At 41.7% G+C, this 27,670-nt stretch overlaps 1 protein-coding gene across 1 annotated transcript in view; it reads left to right on the plus strand.

Annotated features, from left to right (window-relative positions):
* The first annotated feature begins 8,947 nt into the window (after positions 1 to 8,947).
* GTF2A1 (general transcription factor IIA subunit 1) overlaps positions 8,948 to 27,670 on the plus strand; it is a 53,397-nt gene continuing 34,674 nt past the window's right edge. The window contains exons 1-2 of the mRNA XM_080665596.1: positions 8,948 to 9,432; positions 12,691 to 12,792. Coding sequence (XP_080521722.1) covers positions 9,403 to 9,432; positions 12,691 to 12,792 — 132 coding nt within the window. The 5' untranslated portion in view covers positions 8,948 to 9,402. The remainder of the gene's footprint in view (positions 9,433 to 12,690; positions 12,793 to 27,670) is intronic.

The following is a 27,670-nucleotide window of genomic DNA, read 5'->3' on the forward strand; positions in this document are numbered from 1 at the left end:
AAGACCAGTTTCCAATTGTGGTTTTATTAACCAAGACCTTGACTGGAATGTCATGTGTAAGAGAGACATACCTGGACTCTGGATGTCACCAGAAAATTTGAAGGAATGAAAACTGACTTTGAAGCCAATAAGAGCTCCTTGGAGAAAGCCTGGTACTTTGCTAGGTCACGTGGTTCATGGCAGTCTTTCCAGATAAGGAAGGAACGAAGGTTGCTTTCCTGAGAGATGATAGGGAACCTCAAGAATTTGAGGAATTCATCCAAGTCTACAGGTATTGGTTGAGCATCTTCCCATGCACCAAAAGGTCACTGGTTCAATTCACAGTCAGGGCACATGCCCAGGTTTTGGGTTTGGTTCCTGGTTGGAGTGCATGTGGGCGGCAACCAATCAATGTTTTTCTCTCACATTGATGTTTCTCTCTGTGTGTGTCCCTGTCTCTCTCTCTCTCTCCCTCCCTACCTTCTTCTCTCTCTCTAAAGTAATTTTTTAGAAAAGTAGGTAATATTACTGCCATTTTACAGATGAAGCAACTTGTTCAGGGTCAAAGCAAAAACAGGCATCTTGGTGTATCTGACTCCAAAGCTCACATTCTTGGGTGCTTGCTATACCACTATATCTATCAATATACATTGCCTCTTCTAATTTATTGTGCAGTGATATTGGCACAGGCCCAATTTAATTTATTTTTCTATTTACATAATGGGTGTTATACCACTGACACACTGGGTAAAATAACACTACCAGGCCTTCTTGGGAATACTAACCTTCCCGATGTTCTACCCTTAAAAATGGTCATCCTTAATTTTCTTGTTTTATGAAAGCTTTTGCAATATAATTATAAAGCTAGGCAGAAATGTTTTGATTATAGGGAATCTTGCTAGAAAATGGCTGTTCTTGCCAAATTCAATAATTGAGTGCTGTTTGGAATGGGAAATAGATTATTTTCAACTGATGTAGAAACAGAGAAACCAGATACTTAAATGATTTCATAAATGCTTTTTGATGATGCTTTTATGAAGGCAATTATTTTTAACCAGGGCAAAGTCTTGATTTCACCTCTCAATTTTGTATATGCTATAGTGCTTCTTCTTGCAAATGAAGTTTAACACATTATATAATTAATATATATTTGACAAACTTAGGGAGCACATAATTTGATTCAAAACTTTATATTCTCCTGGATTGATAGCTTCTTATTTCTAAGGCAGGTGGAAAGGCCCTTGAACTTGTACCTCTAAAATTTCACAAATAGCAGTTAGATTTTGGGCAAGTCCCTGCTTAAACTGAGTCTCAGTTTCCTATCCACATTAAAGGCATAATATTGCTTATCTCATTTGACTGTTACAAGCTTCAAAGGAGATACCATGTCATTAAAGCTTTAAAAGAAATCTATTATTGTTGCTATTGTTTCTCAACTTTGCAGGTAATACAAAATGGCTAATTCCTCACTTTTTAAAAAATTTCCATTTTTTCCTGTTTAAATATCCATTTTTATTGCCTACTGGCTCTCTCATTACTTTGAAGAACCATCCTATAACATTCCAGTGTTTTGTTCTCAAGAAGGTATTTGAATTGCACTCCTTGATTTTCTCACAACAACCTTTGTTTAAACAAAGACTAGCCTTTGGTATTTATGCAAACTCCTTATTTTCATTTTTTTTAAAAATATATTTTATTGATATTTTACAGAGAGGAAGGGAGAGGGATAGAGAGTTAGAAACATCGATCAGCTGCCTCCTGCACACCCCCCACTGGGGATATGCCCGCAACCAAGGTACGTGCCCTTGACCGGAATCAAACCTGGGACCTTTCAGTCCGCAGGCTGACGCTCTATCCACTGAGCCAAACCGGTTTCAGCCTTATTTTCATTCTGATCTGGAATCTATAATAATTTTTCTCCTCCCCCACTTTTTATGATCTCTACTATTTCTACTACCAGAGGAAGGTATGTTATGAGAAGAAATAAAATTTGTTCACTTAGCCCTGGCTGGTATGGCTAGTTGGATGGGTGTTATCAAAAGGTTGCCAGTTTGATTTCTGGTCAGGACACATGCCCGGGTTTCAGGCTCGATCTCTGGTAGGAGGTAGCCGATCGATGTTTAACTCTGACATCCATGTTCTCCTCTCCCTTTCCCTTCCTCTCTCTCTCTCAAAATCAACAAAAATATTTTTGAAAAATTGGCTCATCTAGTTCTAGTTTCAGTAATAATTCTCTAAGATGTAGTTTGTAGATTAACCACAGATATAATTTACCTTCTATGATGTATTTTATTAGAAAGTTGTCTATGTAGAATTATCTATAGTATCAGAAACCTCAATCAAGGTAAAGGAACATGAGTAAGAAGATAAAGTTGGCAAGTAAATCAAAGATAATTTGACCACCAGAAGAACATTTTAATAATATTCTGAGCCAGTACTTTAATTTTCACCATTTTTAACTGGTGAAAATCACAGCTGTTCAATTTGTAAATCAAGACAAGGCATATGTAGTTGAAAGCCAAGGATCCAAGAAAGAGGAAACCCATGTAATTAAACACAGTGTTTAATATTAATTACATTTATAACACTACCAGGCCTTCTTGGGAATACTAACTCTCTTTGGACTAGAAGACAAGCTGTGTGGATAAAGAACCATTACTGATTGTAAAATAAGACTTCATTGGGTTTATTCTTAATTTTTTAATAGAATATTTAATTTAATTCAATAACTTTAATTTCATCAAATAGCCAGTAAGTGTTGCAATTTAATGATCTCATAATTGTCATCTTTGTTTTGAACTTTGTTTGAATTAGGATCCAAATAAGTTTCCCACATAGATTGACAGGTCTCTTAAGTGCCTTTTGATCTGTGGATTCTCTCTCCCTACATTTATTTGTTGAAGAAATTGGATCATTTGTCCTACCACTTCCCAGGGTCTGAAGTTTGTTGATTGCATTCTTGATATGTAGCTTACAATGTTCCTGCATCCTCTGTACTTTTTGTAAGTTGTTAGTTGGATCTAGAAGTTTGATCATATTCAGGATTTATATTTTTGGGTGGTGGGGTAGGGGTAAGACTAGCTTATGGGTAATAGCCAGGTCTTCATCAGGAAGCACATAATATCTGCTTGTTTCCTTTTCTGTGATGTTGGCAGATGTCAGTGCTTAAAGCCTCCATCTCTTAATTCATCAGAGGTTGCAAAATGTTGATATTCTTTCATTCCTTATTCACTTATTTTTTTTAAATATATTTTTATTGATTTCAGAGAGGAAGGGAGAGGGAAAGTATTATAATAATGTTATGGTCATAAGGAAACTCCTCTAATGTGTGAAATGATTACTGTGTGAAATGTTTGCTGTGTGGAGACCCCAATACTCAGTAACTTCTAAATTGATGAACGCCCCACTATCTTGATGTGAAAAAGCCCTAAGACCTTAAAGTGTAAATGCCCTGCTCCTAGCATAAGGCACACTGTCTGGCCAACACCGATAAGACACAAGGTGTTTATTACCGGCTATATAAGCACCGGACCTTCTTCAGTGGACGTCCCCTGCCTGATAGAGGAGGACTCCACGTCGCTCCGTGAGACGAGCCCCTGACTGACTGCTTGGCTGTGCAAGCCCGAACCAAGTGCGGCCGCCTGTCTGTCTCCGTCTTTGTCGTCCGTCTTTAGGTGTGCATCGCCGGGTGGCCTTTGCCGGAGTCTAGGACCCACTAGGAATAGGTAAATAAACCCTGTGTGATTGCATACTAATTCTGTCTTGTGTGTCATATGTTCCGGTTCGGCTCAGCTGTCTAGACATTGAAGTACCAGGGGATAGGCCGTTATTGCTGACCCCTGGTCACCTGCATATGTCCCTCTAAGTCTAGACAGATAATTAATTGGGGCATAATTGGGACAGAAAGATAGAAACATCAATGATGAGAATCATTGATCGGCTGCCTCCTGCACACCTTATTCACTAATTAGCTGCCACACTTTTTCCAAGAGAAACTTCCTCTCATCTACTGTATTAATTTCCTGAGAGTGTTGTAATAAATAACCACAAACTTCAAGACTTAAAAACAACAGAAATTTATCTCACAGTTGTGGTGGCCAGAGGTCCAAAATTAAGAGGTTCGCAGGAGAGAATCTGTTCTTTTTTGAACTTCTGGTGGCTGCTGGCATTCCTTGTGGTGGCATCGCTCCAATTTCTACCACTCTGGATACATTTCCTCTTCCTCTTCTGTTTGTTCATCTCTGTGTGTCCCTTATAAAGACAACTTGGGCCTACCAGTATATATTCCAGTTTGAGCTCATCACAAAATCCGTAACTTCATTACACTACCAGAGACCCACATAAGGTAATATTCACAGGTTCAGGGGATTAGCACATGGACATATATTTTGGGGGCCATCATTCAACTCACTACATCTACTATTTGGTATTTGGTGGTTCAGTTCAAGTAGGAAAGGCAGCATACAGGCTTGATTATTTTTCTTTATTTACCAATCTTCAAAATAATGAGTTATTTCCTTACTGTCCTCCAATAGTGACCAATTAGAATTTTCATGTTTTGTTTTTTAGCTGCATTACAAAGTAATATTTGATTTGGGTTCAACTTGCTGCGAGTACCCTCCTATTGATATTCAAAAGTGTCTCATCTTGCTTGGCCAGTGTGCTCTCAGTGGTTTAGTGTCAACCTATGAACCAGGAGGTCATAGTTCAATTCCCGGTCAGGGCACATGCCTGGGTTGTGGCCTTGAACCCCAGTGTGGGGTGTGCAGAAGGCAGCCAATCAATGATTCTATCTCATCATTGATGTTTCTCTCTCCCTCTCCTTCTCTGAAATCAATAAAAACTTCTATTTCTTAAAAATCTAAAATATTCTCATAGCTGCCTCAAGAGTAGATCTTAATCCTTCATATCTGTAGGTAGATTTTCTTTTTTCTTAGCATTGTTGCTTAAATAGTCATTTAGACAATAAACATTTAAATGTTTGGATATATAAGGGTTGGTGTTTATTTGTTTATAGCATATTAAAATTTATGCATTGATTTCCCCCCTTTTGTTTGGCAGTTAACCAGTGTTTAGGCAGAATATTAAGAGAAAGACGTAACTTTTTAATCTGCCAAATGAAAATATTTTGAAAAAAAAAAAAAGAGCACTATTCTGTATTTATCTGTTTAAGTATATGACTATTAGAAAGCATGAATTCACAAACTGAAAATCCAGTATAAATGTTTCATATGGTCCAAGGACTTGCTAAAATTAGAAGGGTTAGTCAAGCTTTGGGCAGAGAGAAGAAAAAGTTCAAATAAAAAGCACTTAAATATGATTCTCAATCCAGTCTTACATGGGAGTTTTCTGTTCACAAATTCTGTTTTCTGAATTAAAGGGCTGTAGCCTCCAACTTACTCAGATCCACTATTTTGGCGCAAGATCAGAAAATGTCTTTTTCTGAAACTAAACTGACTGGCACACATATTTTGGTTGAAAACATATTATCGTTAAATGAGGATTGAAAAACAATGAATGGGAATAGAATCCATGATGGTTACTTAGCTGCCAGGCATACTAGGGAAGAGATCTGGGAAAATATTAATCAAGCACTTAAGCAATGTTGCAATTTACAGTGTGTGGAGAGGCCGACTCAGACAGGGTCTTGAGGGAGTCTGAAGGTCTTCAGGAGGCCAGCACTGGGTTTTCTGCCTTTTTAATCCAATAACTATATTCCATTATTTCTTAGGTCAGATCCTTCAGAGCATACCTGTGTCATCAATCCCTGCAGGAGTAATTTTGTGGAGAGTAAATCTCATAAATTCTTCCCTTATCCTGTCTGTAGCAGTCTTACTCTTAACTGATGGTAAAACACTTGATAATTTAGTTAAGAATACCAAGTGGTACAGTTAACGGAGGGGAGAGGGCATTATCTCCTTCAGTTGCTAGTGGGAATGGGCTTCTGGCACTATCCTGAGAAAAGGAATTTTCTGAGACTCACAAGGGAGGATAAAATATGGTAGGAAGCTTTATTTCTGTGGAATTACATCCCTGGGTTTCCAAAAGTCCCTTTTCCCTTGGGTCAGTCATAGAAGTGTAGCTGGGGTTTCAGTAGAGCTAAAATCAGAGCCAGTGTCCAGAGTTCCTTTCCATGTTGGAGCCAGGTCCAATCCCGCATCAGGCTAGCTCAGCTTTTGTTTCCTGCTGCAGTCCATTAGTCCATTGCATGTGGGGTCCACATGGCTACGGACCATACAGAAGAACTTCAGGAGCCAGGAATCCCAAAAGTCACCAGCCAAGTGCATACGCGCAACAAGAAAGAGAATTCCTTTCTTTGTTTAGAGATTATGTATTCCCAAATTTTTGCAGGCTTGCAGTGGCCATGCCCATTCTGGCCAACTATCTCTGTCCCTAGGTGTGACTGACATGCAAATACCTTCCCTATGCTACCTCAGCTTTACTGGGCATGTGTCTGTTTCCCTTTGTTGGATCCCGCCCCCCCAGAGATTAACAGGGAATAGGCTGATGGTTCTCTGGGGAGTACAAAGTTCTTGGTGAAACTGCCCAGATGACATTCCTATATCTGGCCTTCCCTCTTTGTTCCTTTCTTATTAATAACTAGCTAATTACATTGGAATGAGTAGGGAAGAAAAAAAAGTGGAAGGTGAGGGATTCCATGTGCAAATGGTTGGTACTATACACAGGGTGTCCCCAAAAAAACATACACTGCGTGGCCAGATTATTATGACCTCTGAATGCATAATAATCTGGCTACTCAGTATATATATATTAGAGGCCCTATGCGTGAATTTGTGCATGGGTGGGGTCCCGCCAGCCTGGACATGGGCGGTTGGCCAGCCTCCCTGCTGGTTGAACTCCTGGTCGAGGGGACAATTTGCTTATTAGCCTTTTATTGTATAGGATATACACTGAGTGGCCAGATTATTATGCATTCAGAGATCCTAATAATCTGGCCACTCAGTGTATACATACCACTTAAACAGATGATAGCTCAATTTTGAAAATGAAATATATTTTAATAAACCACTGCCTTTATAATTATTCAAAGTGTGTATATACATTTTTGGGGACATCCTATATATAAGGAAGTAATAAGAAGTCCTGTTAAAATACTGCAGTGAAATTGACTAGGGATGGTATAACTTTCCAGGCTGATGGTCAGCTGATATTAACCGAATTACAAATGTTGACAGACTCATAATTCTATATATCAAGAACACTATGATTTGCTGTGCATTTTTAAAAATCCGAAATGTACTTATGGGGATGGTTCCCCACTCATCTTGATTCGAGGTGCTTTTAGCGCTGCTTCCTTCTGAGGGAGCATCCTTCCGCAAGCATTGCTTTTCCTCCTGTTGGCTGACAGGACAGTGGAGCAACTAACATATAAAACTACTGTTTGTACATGGCTAAAGACTGTGGTAATTTTATAACATCCTGGACATTTCATATCCATGAAGTAGGAATTGGGGCTCTGCACTAGGTGCTGCTTATTTCCTCTTCTCTTCTGGAGAGGGCTGAAGGAGATCCCTAGTGAGCGGCATGTTGATCTGAGGAGGTCCTTACGGAGGAAAGGCTCCTGTGCATTTTTAAAAAGTGCTCCCAGTGCCCCCAAACAGGCAGCCATGCAGGGAAAAAAAAACAAACAAACTGAATGTTGAGTTGAATGGAGGATCATCTGGCCTTAAAAGGAATCCCAAGGTTAACAGATATTCTTTATACCTATTCACAAACCTATCCACAGCTTCCTATTTTCTGAGCATTACTGGCCTCTGCTTTCTCTAATCACTCCCTTCATGTCCTGGCAGGTTGCATCTGTTTCTCTAGTAGGATGTCTGGTATTCTTCAAATCTGGTTTCAGCGGTATAAAACTTTGACATTTTCTTGTGCTTTACCCTTTGAGGATAAACTCCCTCACTCGTCCAGACTGCATTCCATGTCTCTCGAAATCCCTAAGGGCAAGGAAATTAGGTACTGTGAATTGTGCCTTCTACACAGAGCATTCTCTGTTGTGTGTAAAATGTTGACATAAAGGTGGGATTTAGCTTAGGCAAAGTAGGTCAGCACTCTTATAGTCACTTTCTGCCAGCTCTCTCGCAGCGACAGGCCACGTGAGTTGGTGGGTTGGGGCAAGTATTTCAGACATTAGTACATGCTGGCCACGTGCAGTCACAGAATTTCGGCAATATATTAAAAAAAAATACAGAGAATTACCCTTCTGTCATAATCCCGTAGTGGGTGCTTGGTTTGCTTTCTTGGTATTTCCATCACCGAGAGAAATCACTTAAAAGCAGAGGCCAGACTTTGGGGAAACTAAAACCCAGAGACTTTTTAAGCTGTGCTGGTGGCGACAACTCCAATATTTAACTCTGGAACGTGTGAACAGCGGGCCCACATCAGCTTCCAACGTATTTAGGAACACGTACACAATTTTGTAAGCGCGATGCTCACGCTGTGCGAGATGCGCAAACGCCTTAGCGCTGAGACCGAGCCAGCTCACAGCCTCGGAGATGACTCCGCAATTAAAACTCTGCGCTCAGTCCAAGCGCGCCCGGGCCCGGAAGCTGGGCCACGTGACCAGTCCTGCGCGACCATTCCTACCCAGGCAGCCGCCACCGCCCCTTCCACATCAACTCGTTCCTCCACGGCGGGGAGGAGCAGAAACGCCCCACAGGAGGTGGTCCCAGCAGCACTGAACTCGAGTGTCACCGGTATTCACGCTTTTCCCATGAGTGGTTTGTTTGCAGGCTCCTCACAGCAAAAGAGCTGCCGGAGACTTCCGCCTGGGCGCCAACCACGTGATCACGACACCTGCGAAGCGACGATTCTGCTTCACTCCTCCAGTTCCCGACTCCGCCCGCCCAGCGCCCTCCACGCGCGTGAGGACGCGGCTCTCGCGGTGTCTCGTGCTCGGCCCCGCCCCCTGCAGCCCCCGCCCTTTCCGCCCCTCCCTCCCCTCCGCCCTGTCTCTCGGCGGCAGCGGCGGCGGCGGCGGCTCGCGCAGCTCGTTGGCTCACTATATAAAGGGAAGACGCGGGCGGACCGGACGGCTGGAGCTGCAGCCGGTGGCGGCAGCGGCGGCGTGCGGAGCGGCGACCGGTGGTGGTTTCCCTCCTGGGCGCGGGGCGGGCAACGCCCCCCGGACCCCTCGAGGGTCTTGGCTTTTTTTTTTTTTTTTTTTTTTAAAGGGCGATTCTCGAGGTTTTGAGCTTCGGGAGGACTGCCCCCTCCCTCCTCTCACAGCTCCCCTCTACTCCTTCAGGATCCGATTTTGTTTTACCATTTCCCCCACTCCCCCCGTATTGCGGTGGCTTGCTTGGGTCACCCTCCAGTGTTTTGGTTTCTTTTTTTTTTCTTTGGTTTTGTTTTTTAGCTTGTTTTCTTGGGGTTGCCCCCCTCTTGTTTGTGTTGTGTGTGGAAATGGCGAACTCGGCAAATACAAACACCGTGGTAAGGACGTGGTTCGGTGGCCGGCGGGGGTTTCGTTCAGGCGGCAGCAACGGCCGGACCGGGCGGGGGTGGGGACGGCGGCGACTGCCGGCCTCGACTCTCCCCAGCCGCCCGCGCGGCCGCCGCCGCTTCCCGCCTCCTGCCTCGGGCGGAGCGGGCCGGGGCGCCGGGCGGCGGGCGCGGGGGGGCGCCGAGGGCTCGCGGCGGCGGGAGGGCGGGGGACGCCGGCGGGGCCTGGGGCCGCCGCGGGGCAGTCCCGGCCGGAGGCCGTTGGGCAGGGGCGGACGCGCGGCCCCGGCCCCAGACCCCGGCCGCCGAGAGGGAGGGCGGGAGGGGAGCCGCCGCTTCCCCCCGAAGTCGGCCGGCCGCGCTGGCGCGAGAAGGGCTCCCCGAGTAGCCTCAAAACCAAAGCCGCCGCGCCTGGGGAATTGGGCGAGTTCCCAAGCCCACGGCGATCCACTTTAAAGCAGTGGAAGGCTCCTGGCTACTTGGGGCGTTACTTTGGGTGTTTCTGGCGGTCGTGCTTAGGGAGCCTTCACTTGGGGCCATTTTATGTTTTTGTTTTTTTTTTTTAAAGAAAGGACGAAGGTTGAAAAGCACTTATCTCGGTTCCTTCCGAATCGGTAAAATGGCGAAGGGGAAGCAAAACCCCCACGGTATCTCTGACTAGCAAAAGCACCAAAAATCAAACAAAAACAACAACAAAAAAACCCCCAGCCTACAGTGGTCCAAGTGCCCCCGCTTTCGCCTTGAAATTTGCCTACGTCTCCCCGTTTGTCCCTTTTTGGCTACTTGGCGATCACGTAGGTTTGCAAAAAGCAGTCACATCAATAACCTTTTCAGTCACCAACGCAATGTGATCACTAGTCCACCCCACTCTTATTTTTATTGTGACAATAAAACACCTTTTCGCCCGGTCCCGAATGCCGCAGACCAGCCCGTGGCCGCCCGACTCCGTACCGTTGGCGACTCGGGTCGATCCATCATGGCTGCGGCCGCTTACCCTGCTTTTCGGTCCCTGAGCCTTGTGGTCCTCCTCCCTTTGGCTGCCCTGTTTATATAGAGCCATTGCCGCTCTCTAATATAGACTCTGCCAGGATGGGAAGGTGCTTTTCAGGCCTACGTCACCGCCTCTCCATTTAAACACCAGATCCGGCTTTAAATAGTGAGAGCTGCTGAGAGCGGGGCTGGGAGGTGCGTGCTCCCTAGGCGAGTGGCAGGCGCGTGCAGAGCTCAGCTTATTTCTAGCTCCTTAGACTGTCATTTCCCACCCAACGGAGGCTGCTTTCACAGCCCCACGTTTTTATTTTAAATGCAGCATCTGGGGTTTGCCGTCTTCGTTAGGAGAAAATAAAATTGCTGCCCCTTCTTTATATTTTATTAAGAATTTTAGCTCAGATGTCTAATCGCTTTTTGTATTAGGATATATGTGCATGTTGTCGGGAATTTTTAAAATTGCTTTCTTACGTTATCTGTTAGCTGCAGAGGACTTGCCTTCGTAGTATTTTGTTTATCAAGTATTAAGGAAATATATTAGAAATATAACTCGTAGAATTGCATTATGTTTTTCTGTAATAAATATAGAAGACATGAAGCTTTCAAAGAAATAGAATTAAGCGCCTAAAGCTTCAAAGAAATAGATTAAATGCTTCAAGGTAGGATTTTATGTCCACAATACATTTATGTCTGAGGAAATTGTGAGTTATAGAGTGAGGCGGCTTTGTGCCAACTGGATTTTAAAAAATTAAAATTCTAAGTAGATGGTGTTTTATTGCATTGGATATTGATATATGCAATACAGAAATTAATTTATTTTCCAATATTACACTAGTGGACTAACACTTTTGAAACGAACCTTCTAATTAATCATTAGATAATGCACGATGGCCCTTTAAGCTTGGAATGTCTGTGTACTGAAAAACAGGACAAACATCCTAAATTACTTGGGTTTCATAAAATGCAGAAACTTCGGCTCAAGTAAAGTTTAGCATTTTGAATAATAATTTGGAAATTACTTCCTTCAAATAGTGCCTATGTACTCACATACTTTTATAAATGTAAGTATTTTGAGGGCAATTCTGCTGAATTACTCTTTATGCATATGCTTCATTAAGACTACACATTCCCCTTCCTTCAACTGTAGTGCTAATGAATCCATTATGTTAAGTTGCGGGTAGCTACTTATGGATAATCTCTTGAGTAACTTACTTTATAAATGTATTTTTGTAATTTAGTAGTTAAATTGTTATCATTAAGGTGCTACTCATAGGCAGGTATGCTTTCCTTATATATAGAATCAGAAGGTTAAATAAGGAGACACTGTAGAGATGCACAGTTTATACATGAATAATTTAAAGTTCACAGAGGCGGATTTAGCAAAATAAAGAAGCAAGTTAGTGAGTGGAATAACAAAGACAAGAACCCAGATAAATGAATTGTTTTTCTGGTTGTAATGAAAAGGAAAAAGTAGTTCTTAATGGTTGAGGCAGGTTGGATGGGGGAACTCACTATTTGTATTTTTGCTAGGCAGGGGCACATATTCTTAGTGGATGCTCTGTGATTAGGTTATTGTTCATAGTGATGCTAATGAAACATTTCTGTTTCAGGTTTGCTTACCAGAACAAACCATTGGTTTTATTGAATAGCCAGTAACTTTTCTCTTAAGCAAGATACAGAACACAAATAAAGAGGCCTATTATCGCTGGTATACAAAAGTTTAATGGGATAATCTTAAAAGTACAGACTAGGTAAAAAAACAACAACCCAGAAGTTAGGTGATTTTAAAATTTGAATAGTCGTTAGATTCAGATTATATCCAGGCAATAACTGTGGTACATAAGGTTCTCAAAAGTCTAAGACTTAGTGACAAGGTTATGAGATATAATAGGGATCAAACCAAGTAAGGAATACTAGGAACCAGACATTGCAACTCATAAAGTATTGGATCACAATAGTTGTTTTGACTACAACATTGGAAATTGTATGACCGTGTATGTGTAAGGACCTTTTCTGTATATGAATTGCAGTAAATAGTCTTAAACCTTTTTTTGAATATGCATTCATCAAATAATTCTGTTTAAGGTAAATGACGTTTCCTAGGATGGCCATGTCTTTTAACATATCTTCTAAAATAAGTTGGAGATAGTTGAAAAAATTACTATTGTGTTACCTTGAATTTGTGAGAATGTATGACACATTTTAATATGTGAAAAGATAGTTTTATTTTTATTTTAACATTTTTTTATTTTTAATTTAAAGCCTAAATTATACAGATCCGTGATCGAAGATGTTATTAATGATGTGAGAGACATCTTTTTGGATGATGGAGTCGATGAACAAGTTCTGATGGAACTAAAAACTGTGAGTTTGTACTTCCCCCTTTTAAAAAATATTCTCTTCAACCAGAGACTAATCCATAATTTTTCCATAGGATGGACATTTGACTTTGTTGTCACATGAGAATAAGTGAAGGGTGCTGGTTTTAAATCCCAACTCTACTACCATCATTCTTCCTGTCACCTTAGGCCAGTGGTTGGCAAACTCATTAGTCAACAGAGCCAAATATCAACAGTTATAACGATTGAAATTTCTTTTGAGAGCCAAATTTTTTAAATTTAAACTTCTTCTAATGCCACTTCTTCCAAATAGACTCGCCCAGGCCATGGCATTTTATGGAAGAGCCACACTCAAGGGGCCAAAGAGCCGCAGTTTGCCGACCACGGCCTTAGGCAAACTACTTATATTTTAGTGTCCTTATGTGTCAGATGGGAGTTAGTAGTACTTACCGTACAGTTTTGTTTTAAGGATTAAATGTAATAACCATATAAAGCTTAGCACAGTGCCTGGCACAATAGCATTAGCTATTATTAATGGGCAGTTAATAATCAACATTTATGGTCTAATTATTTGGCATATCTATAAGTTTTTTTTTATGGCCTTAATGTACTGTATTCTAAAATGTGTTTATGTTGTGGAGATTGAAAAAGAATTTCATGTTCTTGAGTTTGATTCTTTATATTGGCCAAATATGGGGCTTATCATATATTTTACTTTGGGAGCTGGTTTTCTGTCTTTTGGATTTCCTTGAATTTAAGCAGAAATATTTAGATATTTTTATTTAGCATTTGTGTTTCCTTGATGGTGTAATGACTCATGAAATTGTGTAATATTTTGCCTTATTGCTCAGGAGAGTGGTTCTCAAAGTATGGTGTCTGGACTCCTTTGGTTTTCCCACAGGCTCTTTCAGGAGTCCAAATAATCGTTTGTTACATTGTGTGTAAAAGTTGTGTTCTATGGAAAGTGATCAGTTTCACTCTCAAGTCAAATGCACATGTTCTTTTCCTTGAGATAATTCTATATGCAGCAAAAATTATTTATGCATACTCCCCATATGATGCACTAAAATTAAAAAAGGTGTTTGGCCTTAACCAGTTTGGCTCAGTGGATAGAGCGTTGGCCCGTGGATGGAAGGTTCCGGGTTTGATTCCAGTTAAGGACAGGTATCTTGGTTGCTGGCTCCATCCCCAGTAGGAGGCATGCAGGAGGCAGTTGATTGATGATTCTCTGTCATCAATGTTTCTATTTCTATTCCTCTCCCTTTCTAAAATATCAATAAAAAGGGTATTTGCTTAAGATCAAGATGAGATCAGCGTTGATATTAAGAAATGCAAATATTTGATATTCTATAATGAAATGTGTTAATATTTGGAGTATCTGATTAATTCACTGAACTCATATTTCCAAATGACCAATTCATGATGTCGCAGAACCGGTTCAAAGTGAAAGATAGCCCTAGCTGGTTTGGCTCAGTGGATAGAGTGTTGGCCTGTGGACCAAAGGGTCCTGGGTTTGATTCTGGTCAAGGGCACATACCTTGGTTGCAGGCTCCTCCCTGGCCTGGGCCCTGGTCCGGGTTCCTGCAGGAGGCGGCTAATTGGTGTGATTCTCTCACAGCGATGTTTCTCTCTCTGTCTTTCCCTCTCTCTTCCACTCTCCCTAAAAAAAAAAAAAAAAAAAAGTCAATGGAAAAATATCCTTGGATGAGGATTAACAAAAAAACAACAAAAAAGTGAAAGATAAAGTAATGGATCTTAATTCAAGAGTATGTCAGGTTCATTGTTATATAGTTTCAGATTCTACATTGCAGCTAATTTTAAAGAAATCATCACTTAAAATACTTTTTCCTTTCCCAAATAACGACCTGTGGGAAGGCAGATTTTCTTCATTTACTCAAACCAAAATGACAAAGTGAATGCAGAAGCAGATATGAGACTCCAGCTATTTTTCTTTAAGCCATTTCTCACTTTATTTGGCACAGACTTATTTTCATTAAAAATATGTAATTTATGTTAACATGTAATGGCTTCATTACTTTTAAATGAGTAAACATTAAAAATAATATTTTAAATCCTCACCTGAGGATATGTTTATTGATTTAGAGAGAGAGAGAGAGAGAGAGAGAGGAGCGGGGAGGAGGGTGAAACATCCATGTGAGAAAAATTGATCATTACCTCCCATACAGGCCCTGGCCTGGGATGGAACGCGCAGCCTATGTATGTGCTCTGACCGGAAATCAAACCTGCAATCTTTTTGGTGTACAAGGGTTATACCCCAACCAATAGAGTTACCTGACCAGGCTTAAGGTGTTTTTTTTTTAAATCTTAGTTATATTTCATAAAAGTTCTTTGAGTTCCTCAGTAATTTTTGAAAGTGGTAATGGATCCTGAGACCAAAACATTTTAAAACTGCTGGCTTAGAAATTGGGCATTGAGCTCATTTAGAGCTATGTACAAATAAGTTAATGAATGCTAAGGAACATTTGTTGTAGTCTTATTTATCTATTCAATGGAAGTGTAGAGGCTATAATTTAGAAACTTATAAGTAAATCTCACCTTTATTATGGTGATGAAATATATCTTTAGAGTGTTTAGACAATTTATTCTGGGCATGTAGAGTTTTCAATAAGAACCTGCCCATGTGGGGAAGGAAAATTAGATAGGTTTGAGTGAGATGAGATATTTATCTTGAGAGAAATGTAATGGTTACAAAAACTGAAGAGTAGGGATCTAAATATATAAGTGGAAGAATGTCAACTTTGAGACATGAGTTGGAAGAAAAGCAGTATAAACTACTCAAACTGCTTAAAGTATCTTGGGGAAATGAATAAGAAAATAAGCGTAAAAACAAAGGAAAGAAGAATAAGTTTAATTTTATGACACTTTTAGGTGTAGAAAATCAATCTCAAAGACTTTAATTTACCCCAAGCCAACCTCTAGTGGTCAATCCAGATTGTTTATCTCTTATTGCTTTTCACAAAGTTTGGAGAATTGATTTTACCTACTGGTCCCAGTAGAATCAAGGCATTCTTTTCAAAGAGAATGAGCTGTCTTTGAGACCAAATAGCTCCACCTGCATTTTTATCACATATTTGGCTTTTAAAAAATATATATGCATGTTTGTGTGAATGTATACATATGCACACGTACACACATATACATGTATGTATAATATATAGAATATATAAATAATACATTTATATATATTTTATAGGTTATGCACTGATTTTTTGTTTAATGGTTAGTGTTTGTTGTTTTTTAACTGATTTCAGAGAGGAAAGTAGAGGGAGAGAGATATAGAAACGTCAATGATGAGAGAATCATTGATGGGCTGCCTCCTGCATGCCCCCCCACTAGAGCCCACAACACGGGCATGTGCCCTGACCAGGAACCAAACTATGACCTGGTTCATAGGTCAGCACTTAACCACTGACCATGCTGGTCAGGCTAATGGTTGGTTTTTAATACCACAAATTGTGACATCTTCAACTTCAAATCCCCAGCTTCTACCACAATGCCTGGCATAGGTGATTGGCATTCAGTAAATATTTAATTTAACTGGTTAATAACAAATGTGACTCCAGTATCTCACTGAATAAAGTAGCTTAATTTTTTTTTTTTAATGTAGCACACTTTTCTATTCTGGGTTGTACTAGTAAGTGGGTTAAAAGTAAAACTTAGATTAAAATGAGTTTGTTGTTTTAATTCTCTGCACTAATTTCTTCATCTCATTAGGATTTCTAGAATGTGTCCTAGTTTTAACAGTTTGACAGCCGCACTGTCTAATAGAACTTTCTGTGGTGATAGAAATGTTCTATATTTGTGCTCTGCATTATGGCAGCTATTAGCCACTTGTGACTCTTTTTTTTTTTTTTAAATAAATCTTTATTCAGATTATTACAATTATTTCTCCTTTTTCCCCCCATAGCTCCCCTCCACCCCTTTCCCACCCCACCTTCTGCCCTTACCTCCCCCCCACTGTCCTCATCCATAGGTGTATGATTTTTGTCCATTCTCTTCATGAACCCCCCCATACCCCTTTCCCCCTGAGAATTATCAGCCCACTCCCTTTCTATGCCCCTGATTCTATTATATTCACCAGATTATTCTGCTCCTCAGGTTTTTAATTCACTTGATTTTTAGGTTGGCTTGTTGATAGATATGTATTTGTTGTTCATAATTTTTTCTCTTTACTTTTTTCTTCTTCCTCTTCTTTAAGAATACCTTTCAGCATTTCATATAGTACTGGGTTGGTGGCGATGAACTCCTTCAGCTTTTTCTTATCTGTGAAGCTCTTTATCTGCCCTTCAATTCTGAATGATAGCTTTGCTGGGTAGAGTAATCTTGGTTGTAGGTTCTTGCTATTCATCACATTGAAAATTTCTTGCCACTCCCGTCTGGCCTGCATAGTTTCTGTTGAGAAGTCAGCTGACAGTCGTATGGGTGCTCCCTTGTAGGTAATTAACTGTTTTTCTCTTGCTGCTTTTAATATTCTCTCTTTGTGTTTTGCTCTTGGCATTTTAATTATGATGTGTCTTGGTGTGGTCCTCTTTGGATTCCTTTTGTTTGGGGTTCTGTGGGCTTCCTGGACTTGTAAGTCTATTTCTTTCACCAGGTGGGGGAAGTTTTCTGTCATTATTTCTTCAAATAGGTTTTCAGTATCTTGCTCTGTCTCTTCTTCTGGCACCCCCATAATTCTGATGTTGGTACGCTTGAAGTTGTCCCAGAGTCTTCTTACATTATCTTCAACTTTTTGGATTTTTTTTTTTTGCTTTTTGCTTTTTCGGTTGAGTGTTTTTTGCTTCTTTGTATTTCAATTCTTTGACTTGATTCTTGTGTTCCTCTATTCTGTTTCTGGGTCTCTGTATAATATTTTTTATTTCAGTCAGTGTATGTTTAATTTCTAGTTGGTCCTTTTTCATATCTTCGAGGGTCTCGTTATATTTATCGGCCTTTTCTAGGATATTCTTAAAAAGTCTTATAACGGTGGTTTTGAATTCTATATCCAGTCGTTTGTTTTCCTCCATTTCTTTCGTTTGTGATCTGATTCTTTGACCCCGCATTTTCACTGAATCCCTGAGTTGGTAAGGTAGATATTTGTGCTAGGTTTCCAATATGGCCCAGTGGGTCTGCTTCCCCAGTTAACCTGAGGTGGACACTCTTGGTGCACCCCTTTGTGGACTGTGTGTACAGCCTTGTTGTAATTAAGTCTTTATTGTTGTTGGTATCACTGGGAAGAATTGACCTCCGGGCCAGTTGGCTGTAAGGATCAGCTGTGTCTATGCTGGGAGAAGCCCGGTGCTGGAGACAGCCTTATAGGATTAGACTTGCCAAATTGCAATAGCCTCTGTGCTCAGCTTGGATGGGGTGGAGTCTCAGTCTTGGCTTCCTGTCAGCCCCGCCCCTGCGCGCATGTGCGCTTTCAGTCCTCCGCCTTCCCCAGCTCGAGTCTCCGCCTGAGAGTCCAGACTCCCCCCACAAGAGCGTGGGTCCCCAGGGGCTCGCCTGGAACTGGGGTTCACTGCAGTCAGAACTGGGGCTCGGTGCAGTCAGAATCCTCTGACTCCCCTCCACTAGGGAAAGCCTGTGGCAACCCCCGCAGCCTTTGTGCGCACCGGCGCGGCGCGTGTGCGCACTTTCAGTCCTCCACCTTCCCCGGCTCCCGAGTCTCCGCCCGAGAGTCCAGACTCCCCCTACAAGAGCGTGGGTCCCCAGGGGCTCGCCTGGAACCGGGGTTCACTGCAGTCAGAACTGGGGCTCAGTCAGGATCCTCTGACTCCCTTTCACTAGGGAAAGCCTATGGCTACCTCCGCAGCCTTTGTGCGCACTGGCCCGTGTGCGCCTTCAGACTTCTGCCTTTCCCGGCTCGCGGTCCGAGGCTTCCTTCCCCCTTCCGCCAGAGGAAGTCAGCCAAGCTCTCAGCCGCCCTTCCTCTCTGCGCGCACAAAGCCCCTTTGCCGTACCTCCAATTCTCTGTGAGCTTTTCTCCTTCCTTCTAGTTGTAGAATTTTCACTCAGCCTGCTTTCCTGTGGTTCTGGATGGTGTCCGTTCTGTCTTTTAGTTGTAGTTTTGAAATTATTGTGCGAGGCAGCAGTTTAGGTGTTTACCTATGCCGCCATCTTGGTTTCTCCTCGCCACTTGTGACTCTTTAAGTCAGGGGTCCTCAAACTTTTTAAACAGGGGGCCAGTTCACTGTCCCTCAGACCATTGGAGGGCTGGACTATAGTTTAAAAAAAAAACTATGAACAAATTCCTATGTGCACTACGGGCCCGGGATGAGTCGGCTGCTAAGCAGGACAGGCAGAGGCACCCGGCAGGCTGGATAAATGTCCTCGGCGGGCCGCATGTGGCCCACGGGCCGTAGTTTGAGGACGCCTGATTTAAGTACCTGAAATATGGTTAGTGGAAGTGAAATGAGTTTTTATTGTAATTAACTAGAGGCCCGGTGCACAAAATTCATGCACTTGGGGGTGGGATCCCTCAGCCTGGCCTGCGCCCTCTCACAGTCCAGGAGCCCTTATGGATCTAGGGGGCCTCATCTACAGCGTATCCTATATAATAAAAGGCTAATATGCAAATGACCAAATGGTGAAATCACCGATCACTATGATGTGCACTGACCACCAGGGGGCAGACACTTAATGCAGGAGCTGCCCCCTGGTGGTCAGTGTGCTCCCACTGGGGGAGTGCTGCCCACTAAGCTGTCAGTTGGACATCCTTAGCATTGCCACGCAGGCGGGAGAGGCTCCCACCACCGCCGCTGTGCTTGCCAGCCATGAGCCCGACTTCTGGCTGAGTGGCACTCCCCCTGTGGGAGCACACTGACCACCATGGGGCAGCTCCTGCGTTGAGTGTCTGCCCCCTGGTGGTCAGTACACATCATAGTGATTGGTGATTCCACCATTCGGTCATTTGCATATTAGCCTTTTATTATATAGGATATGCTGTAGATGAGGCCCCCTAGAACCATAAGAAATGCAAAAAATTCACTGTTAACTCATTCTCGAATTGCCCCCACTTAAAATCAAATTGCCCCCCAGTGGGGTATGTGCTGCACCTTGGGAACCACTGGGTTTGACACTTTTCATCTCTGAGCTTCATTACTGAATACATATGCATATACCATGAAAACTGTAATCTCTTCTCCGCCTACCTCACTGGGTTGTCATGAGGAGGTTCTGAGCTAATAAACCTAGAAATGTTTCATCAAGTAAGTGATGTCTAAACGGGAAGGGATTGTTATTTATAAGCCCATGGCTACCCTCGCAAGTAGCAGGTGCTGATTAGGGGAAGAGGGCATGATGGTTTCTTGGGACTGTAGCTATTGAAGCTTTGCAGAGGGTTCCGCAGGCCTCGGAGGGGGGGGCTCTGGCCAGTAGCCCTGTAGCGGTGGTCTTCTCTGGAGGCTCTGGCTGGGGGGCTCTAGGGGGTAGCGAGGCCAAAAGGGGAGTAATTGTCAAACCTTCCTGCTTGGCGCCATTCTTTAAATTGTACGTGGCCGTTTGGCAGCTGTACGTGCTCCGAGTACCTTGGGGGTGCTGATGGGTCATCGCCGTCGTGCTATTGTTGTGAGCGCCCCTGGTAGGGGTGGCAGGAGAAGAGATTGAGAGTCGGAGGTGTGGGCTGTGGCTACCCCTGAGGCTGGGTCTTCTGCCCGTCCAGTCAGCCTCCCTGTCTCCCCGGGGGTGTGGGGGCTGGGGTAGGGTGTCCGTGCAGGGGGATTGGAAGAGCTCCCCGTGGCCGCTTCCTCTTCTTTGCAGTCCGGGCTCCTGTCAGACACTCTCCTCAGACCCCTGGGAACTTGGCTCTGGCCGCCCCTCCCCTCCATGTCTCCCTGCCACCCCTGCCCCACTTGGCTCTTCCGGCCACCCACCTGTCAGGAGGCTGCCGTGGCACCCTGCTGCGTGCAGCATGGTCCTGGGGCAGGGGGTTGGAGTGTGGGGAGCAGCTCCAGTAAAGTTTAGTAAACCCTGGGTCTGTGTCGGGATTCGGCTGCAGGGCCACGGGGGAGTCTGGCTGGTTGGGACAAAATTGCGTGAGACCCAGAGTCCTGCCCCGTGGCCCCACAGCCCCGCCCACCCTGCTGAAAGGTCGTTATGTGATGGTGTCCCAGCTAATTTGCATATTCCTCTATTAGTATAGATTTTCATTTAAATTGCCATGTGTGGTTGGTGACTACTGTTCTGAATCCTGTAGTTTTAGACATTTTTGCTAATAAAAACTAAAATTAATTTTGTATTTTATGGTTTATAAGGGACTTTGTCATTAGCCCTAGCCCCTTCCTCCTCTTTGGCCATTTCACAAATTTGCATTAAAAGCTTCCATATGGCTTTGAAGGATTCAGCAATTAATTAGATTATGAATTAAAATGAATAATGAGAGAGGATGTAATTTGAAATTTATCTATATAATGCAGGAAGGGAGGTGTTTAAAAAATTTTAACTTTATTCTTGAGGTTATCTCTTAAAACACTGTGAGCCTACTTTAGTGTGTTAACTATGGGAGATAGGAAAGACATAAAACATAGTCTTAATTTTCAGTAAATGTATATTTGAGTGTAAACTGGGTTTTGGATTGGTGAGTGACTATGGGTGGGAATGATAGTCTAGAAATCCTCTTTTTTTTTAAAAAAATATGTTTTATTGATTTTTTACAGAGAGGAAGGGAGAGGGATAGAGAGTTAGAAACATCGATGAGAGAGTAACATCGATCAGCTGCCTCCTGCAACACCCCCTACTGGGGATGTGCCCGCAACCAAGGTACATGCCCTTGACCGGAATCGAACCTGGGACCCTTGAGTCCGCAGGCCGACGCTCTATCCACTGAGCCAAACCGGTTAGGGCTAGAAATCCTCTTTTTAAAGTGAATGATTAAAGTCATCTTGATTTCTAGACTGAGAACTACCCATATCCAAACAGCAAGCACTATAGGAGATAGAAAATATATCCTTTCTTCTCAATAAAACAGAGAAGACTCCTTAATTTGGAGACAAATCTGAAACTCAGTTTATCTTCCTCTAGATCAGGTTTATCAACCTTGGTACTACTGACATTTTGGACCTGTTAATTCTTTGTTGGTGAGGGCTATCCTATCACCGTAGGATGTTAGCAGCATAACTGACCTCTGCCCACTAGATGCCAGTAGTACCCCTCAGTTCTGACAACCAAAAATGTCTCCAGACGTTGCCCAGTGACTCGGGGGGGCAAAACCACCCCTGATTGAGAAACATTATTCTAAATATACTCTAATTTATAAATAAGTACTTGGATCATAGGTTGAATAATCTATTATTCCACTTCATTTGCCTTCAGGGAAAGCTCTATTCTCAAACATCATTTCTTATGTTTTATCCAAGAGCTAGATGTTTTGTGAATTAGGAGAATCCTTCAGAATTCCTAGCTCAGCATACTGCCAGGAAGCAGTAGATCTAATCATTTTAATAGGTCAGAAAATAGACTTTCAGAGGGAATATGTTTTTATAAGGTCATTTAGCAAGTGATAAGAGACTTGAACTTAGGCCTTTTGTCACCAGATGACAAATAAAATACCAGTAAAAAGGAAGGTACCAGAGTTGTGACTAGACCTGTTCTGATAGCAGTACAATTTACAGATCATAGACTTAGACCAGAGTTGGGATTACAGGGAGGCCAGTGAGATGCCTAGGATACAATATTTAAAGGACCTTCATTCTTCACTCTCAGGGTCCATCCCTGACTGTGAACTCTGGAGTCAGACTGCCTGGATTGTGTCCTAGTTTTGCGTGCTATTAGTTGGTGATGTGTAAGTTACATAATTTTGTGTTCCTTGAGGTTTATTTTTTTGTAAAAAGATAAGAATTATGTCTCTCTTATGGGATTTTTTTTGTGTGAAAAATGAATCTGTACATAAAAGTACTTACAAAGTAAGAATTTGGTATTAGTCTAGTTACTATGGTATACAGATGCATATCTGAATCATTTGGGAAACAGAAAATGAATTTTCTCCATGTCTGATTTCAGAGAATTGACAAAGATTGCTGAAATCGGGCTGCCCAAAATAGTAGTAACTGTGTTGCGGAAAAGAGTACTATAAAAATGAGGAGGAAAAGGGTTTTTTTCCTATTTTCTAAGCAAAATAAATAAATAATAATTGAGCATTCTTGGTGGTCTTCAGTAGTTTTAATATAATTACTGTTGCGCAAACAGTATTACGTTGTTTATTTTCAAACAACTAATATTTAACAGTAGAACGTTTTGATAAATAAAATTATATAAAAAATGAAATTGAACATTCAACTAATTTGAACTTTATGTTATTTGATATTACAAGCGAAATGCTAAATAATTGTGTGGTACTACTTTTGTATTTTTTTACATTACTTAAAAAAGTATTTGGTACTTAGTAAACGTCGATTCTCAATAGACTGCTCCAACACCCCTTTCCCAAAGCAGTTGAAAATGTGTGGGGCCATGTTTGATTGTCATGGTGACTAGTGGACACCTTTGGCATTTAGTAGGTTAGAGCCGGGAATGTTGCATTTTCTGTACACTTCCTGTTTTCTACCTTGTACAATAAAGAATTGTCCGGCCCCATGTCTGAGGCGGAGCAGCTGCGCGAGCAGCCCGTACCCCGTCTGAGGAGTAGCAGCCTCGCGCATATCCCACCCCCGTCGGAGGAGCAGCAGCCCTGCAAGCAACCTGCCCCCGTCCGACTAGCAGCAGCCACGTGAGCAGCCCTCCCCTGTCCGAGGAGCAGCAGCTGCACAGAGCCCACCCCCATCCGAGGAGCAGCAGCTGCATGAGCATCCCACCCCTGTCCGAGAAGCAGCAGCCGCGCAAGCAGCCTGCCCCTGTCTGAGAAGCTGCAGCTGCGCGAGCAGTCTGCCCCCGCCAGCCAGAGGAGCTAACACTGCTGCGAGCAGCGCCCACCAGAGGAGCAGCTGCTGCCGTGACTGCCCGAGGAGCAGCCACAACCCGAGGAGCCGCTGCCGCACGGCTCGACACCTAGATCCTTCAGAGAGAGCAAAAATGGGGACACAAATGCGCAAAGGAGGAATCGCCAGAAAAGCAGCTAAGTGAAACGGAGGCACACTGTATGTCAGAAAAAGAATTCAGCATAAGGATGAAAAAATCAACAACTTAAATAAGAATCAAGAAGAAATAAAGAGCAATATAGCTGCAATAAAAAACACCATGGGAAATTTCAACAATAGACTAGAAGAAGTGGAGGACCGAATTAGCGAATTAGAAGATAGGGAAGCAAAACACACCCAAACTGAACTGTAATTGGAGAAAAAAATTAAGACAGAAGGAGAGCTTAAGGGAGCTTTGGGACAACATGAAACGAAGCAACATATAAATAATAGGGGTGCCAGAACGACAGGAAGAAAAACAAGGGTTAGAAAACCTATTTGAAGAAATAATGTCAGAAAACTTCTCCGATGTGGGGAAGAAAAAAGTCACACAAGCATAGAGCATCCCAAACAAGGTGAAGCAGAAAAGACCCACACCAAGACACATTGTAATTATGATGGCAAATGTTCTGGACAAAGAATCCTAAAGGCTGTAAGAGATGGAAAGTTACGTACAAGGGATCTCCCATTAGATTATCAAGTGATTTCTGAATAGAGACACATCGGGCCAGAAAGGAATGGAAGGAAATTTACAAAGTGATGCAAAGCAAGGGAATAAATTCAAGAATACTCAATCCAGCAAGGCTATCATTCAAAATATGAAGGGGAAATAAGGATCTTCACAGACAAAAAAAGGCTAAGGGAGTTTATCACTACCAAGGCAGCAATGCAAGAAATGCTAAAGGGACTGGTGTAAAAGGAAGAAATAAAAAGGTAAGAAGGAACACAGGCACAAAAAATAAAAATGGGCCCTAGCCGGTTTGGCTCAGTGGATAGAGCGTCGGCCTGTGGACTCAAGGGTCCCGGGTTCGGTTCCGGCCAAGGGCATGTACCTTGGTTGCAGGCACATACCCAGTGGGGAGTGTGCAGAGGGCAGCTGATCGATGTTTCTCTCTCATTGATGTTTCTGACTCTCTATCCTTCTCCCTTCCTCTCTGTAAAAAATCAATAAAATATATTTAAAAAAAATAATAAAAAAAAATAAAAATGGATACAAACAAGCACCTATCAATAATAACTTTAAACATAAACAGACTAAACGCTCCAATTAGAAGACACCGAGTGGCTGAATGGATAAAAATATATGACCCATATATATGCTGTCTACAAGAGACCCACCTCAGAATAAGGGAATCACACAGACTGAAAGTGAAGGGATGGAAAATATCTTTTAGGCAAATGGAAATGAAAAAAAAGCTGGGGTAGCAATACTTATATTTGACAAAATAGACCTCAAAGTGAAGGCCATAACAAGAGATAAGGAAGGCCACTTCATAATATTAAAGGGATTGATACAGCAAGAGGATATATCCCTGGGAAACATATATGCACCCACTGCAGGAGCACCCAAATACATAAAAAAAACTCCTGGAAGATATCAAGGGAGAGATCGACAATAATACAATCACAGTAGGGGACTTTAATACACCACTGACATCACTGGATAAATCCTCTAGACAAAAAAATAAGCAAAGAAACAGCAATCCTAACTGACTCACTAGATCAGATGGACTTAATTGACATCATCAAAACATTTCACCCCAAAGCCATGGAATATACGTTCTTCTCAATTGCACATGGGACATTTTCAAAGATAGACCACATATTGGGTCACGGGCAATGTCTCTCCAAATTCAAGAAGATTGAAATCATATGAGGCATCTTCTAAGACCACAATGGCATATTAGAAATAAACTACAATAAAAAAAATAAAGACATTCGTACAGTTGGAAACTGAATAGCATGCTGTTAACAATGATTGGGTTACCAAAGAGATCAAAGAAGAAATTAAAAACATCCTGGAAGTGAATGACAATGAAAACAAAACAATCCAAAATCTATGGGACATAATGAAAGCAGTCCTGAGAGGGAAGTTTATAGCTCTACAGGCCTACCTCAAAAAACACGAAAAAAATGGTAATAAATCAACTAATTCTACAACTTAAATAATTAGAAAGAGAGCAACAAGAAAAGCCCAGAATGAGCAGAAGGAAGGAGAAATAAAGATCAGAACAGAAATAAATGACATAGAGAGCAAATAAATAAATAAATAAAATACAAAAGATGAATGAAACGAAGAGCTGGTTCTTTGAAAGGATAAACAAGATTGATGAATTTCTATGCAGGCTCACCAAGAAGCAAAGAGAGAGGACCCAAATGAAATCAGAAACAAAAGAGGTGAAATAACAGACCTCACAGAAATTCAAAGGCTTGTTTAAAAAAATACTACGACCAGATCTATTCTAACAAACTAGACAATCTAGAGGAAATGGGCATATTCCTAGGAAAATAAAACCTTCCAAAACTCAGAAATAATCTAAAAATCTTAATTAGGCCGTTAACTATGGAGGAAATTGAAGCATCAAAAAGCTTCCAGGAAACAAAAGCTCGGGGCAGGACAGCTTCATGGGGAATTTTGCCAGACATTCAAAGAACTAAAACGTATCCTCCTCAGACTATTCCAAAAATTCAAGAGGAAGGCACATTTCCAAGCTCATTCTATGAAGCCAGCATTACCCTAATACCAAAACCAGATAAAGATAACACAATGAAAGAGAATTACAGACCAATATCCCTCATGAACATAGATGGCAAAATCCTCAACAAAATTCTAGCAAATTGAATCCAACATTACATCAGAACGATCATACACCATGACCAAGTAGGATTTATTCTGGGGATGCAGGATGGTAGAATATCTGCAAATCAATAAATGTGATACATCACATAAACAAATTGAGAGACAGAAATCACATAGTCATATCAATTGATGCAGAAAAAGCATTTGGCAAAATATAACACCCTTTCTTGATAAAAACTCTCAGCAAAATGGGAACAGGAATCATAACTCAACATAATAAAAGCCTTATATGTCAAATCTATAGCCAACATCATACTCAGTAGGCAAAAACTAAAACCATTTCCCTAAGAACAGGAACGAGACAGGGATGCCCACTTTCACCACTCCTGTTCAACAGAGTACTGGAAGTGCTAGTCATAGCAATTGGACAAGAAGAAGAAATAAAAGGCATCCAAATAGGAAAAGATGATGTAAAACTGTCATTATTCACAGATGACATGATACTGTACATAGAAAACACTGAAGACTCCATAAAATAATTATTAGACTTAATAAATGAATTCGGCAACGTAGCAGGATACAAAACTAACACCAAGAAATCTATGGCATTTTTATACACCAATAGTGAAGTTACAGAAAGAGAGATTAAAAAAACAGTCCCATTTACCATTGCACCCCCAAAAAATTAAGATACCTAGGAATAAACTTAACTAAGGAGGTAAAAGACCTGTACTCAGAAAAGTATAGGATACTTACAAAAGAGATAGAGGAAGACATAAACAGATGGAAGAACATACTGTGTTCATGGATTGGTAGAACCAACATCATTAAAATGTCCATACTACCCAAAGCAATATATAGATTCAATGCACTCCCTATTAAAATACCAACAGCATATTTCACAGACCTAGAACAAACTCTTCAAAAATTCATCTGGAATTAAAAAAAGACCCCAAATAGCTGCAGCAATACTGAAAAAGGAAAACAAAGTAGGAGGGATCTCAATATCAAATATCAAGCTGTATTACAAAGCCACTGCCTGGTACTGGCCCAAGAACAGACATAGACCAATAGAATAGAATAAAGAACCCAGAAATCGACCCAAACCACTATGCTCAATTAATATTTGACAAAGGAGATAAGAACATACATTGGAGTCAAGATAGTCTTTTCAATAAATGGTCTTGGCAAAGTTGAACAGATACATGCAA

The sequence above is a fragment of the Plecotus auritus genome, assembly GCF_963455305.1.
Source record: "Plecotus auritus genome assembly, chromosome: 1".
In the NCBI taxonomy this organism is placed as follows: Eukaryota; Metazoa; Chordata; class Mammalia; order Chiroptera; family Vespertilionidae; genus Plecotus; species Plecotus auritus.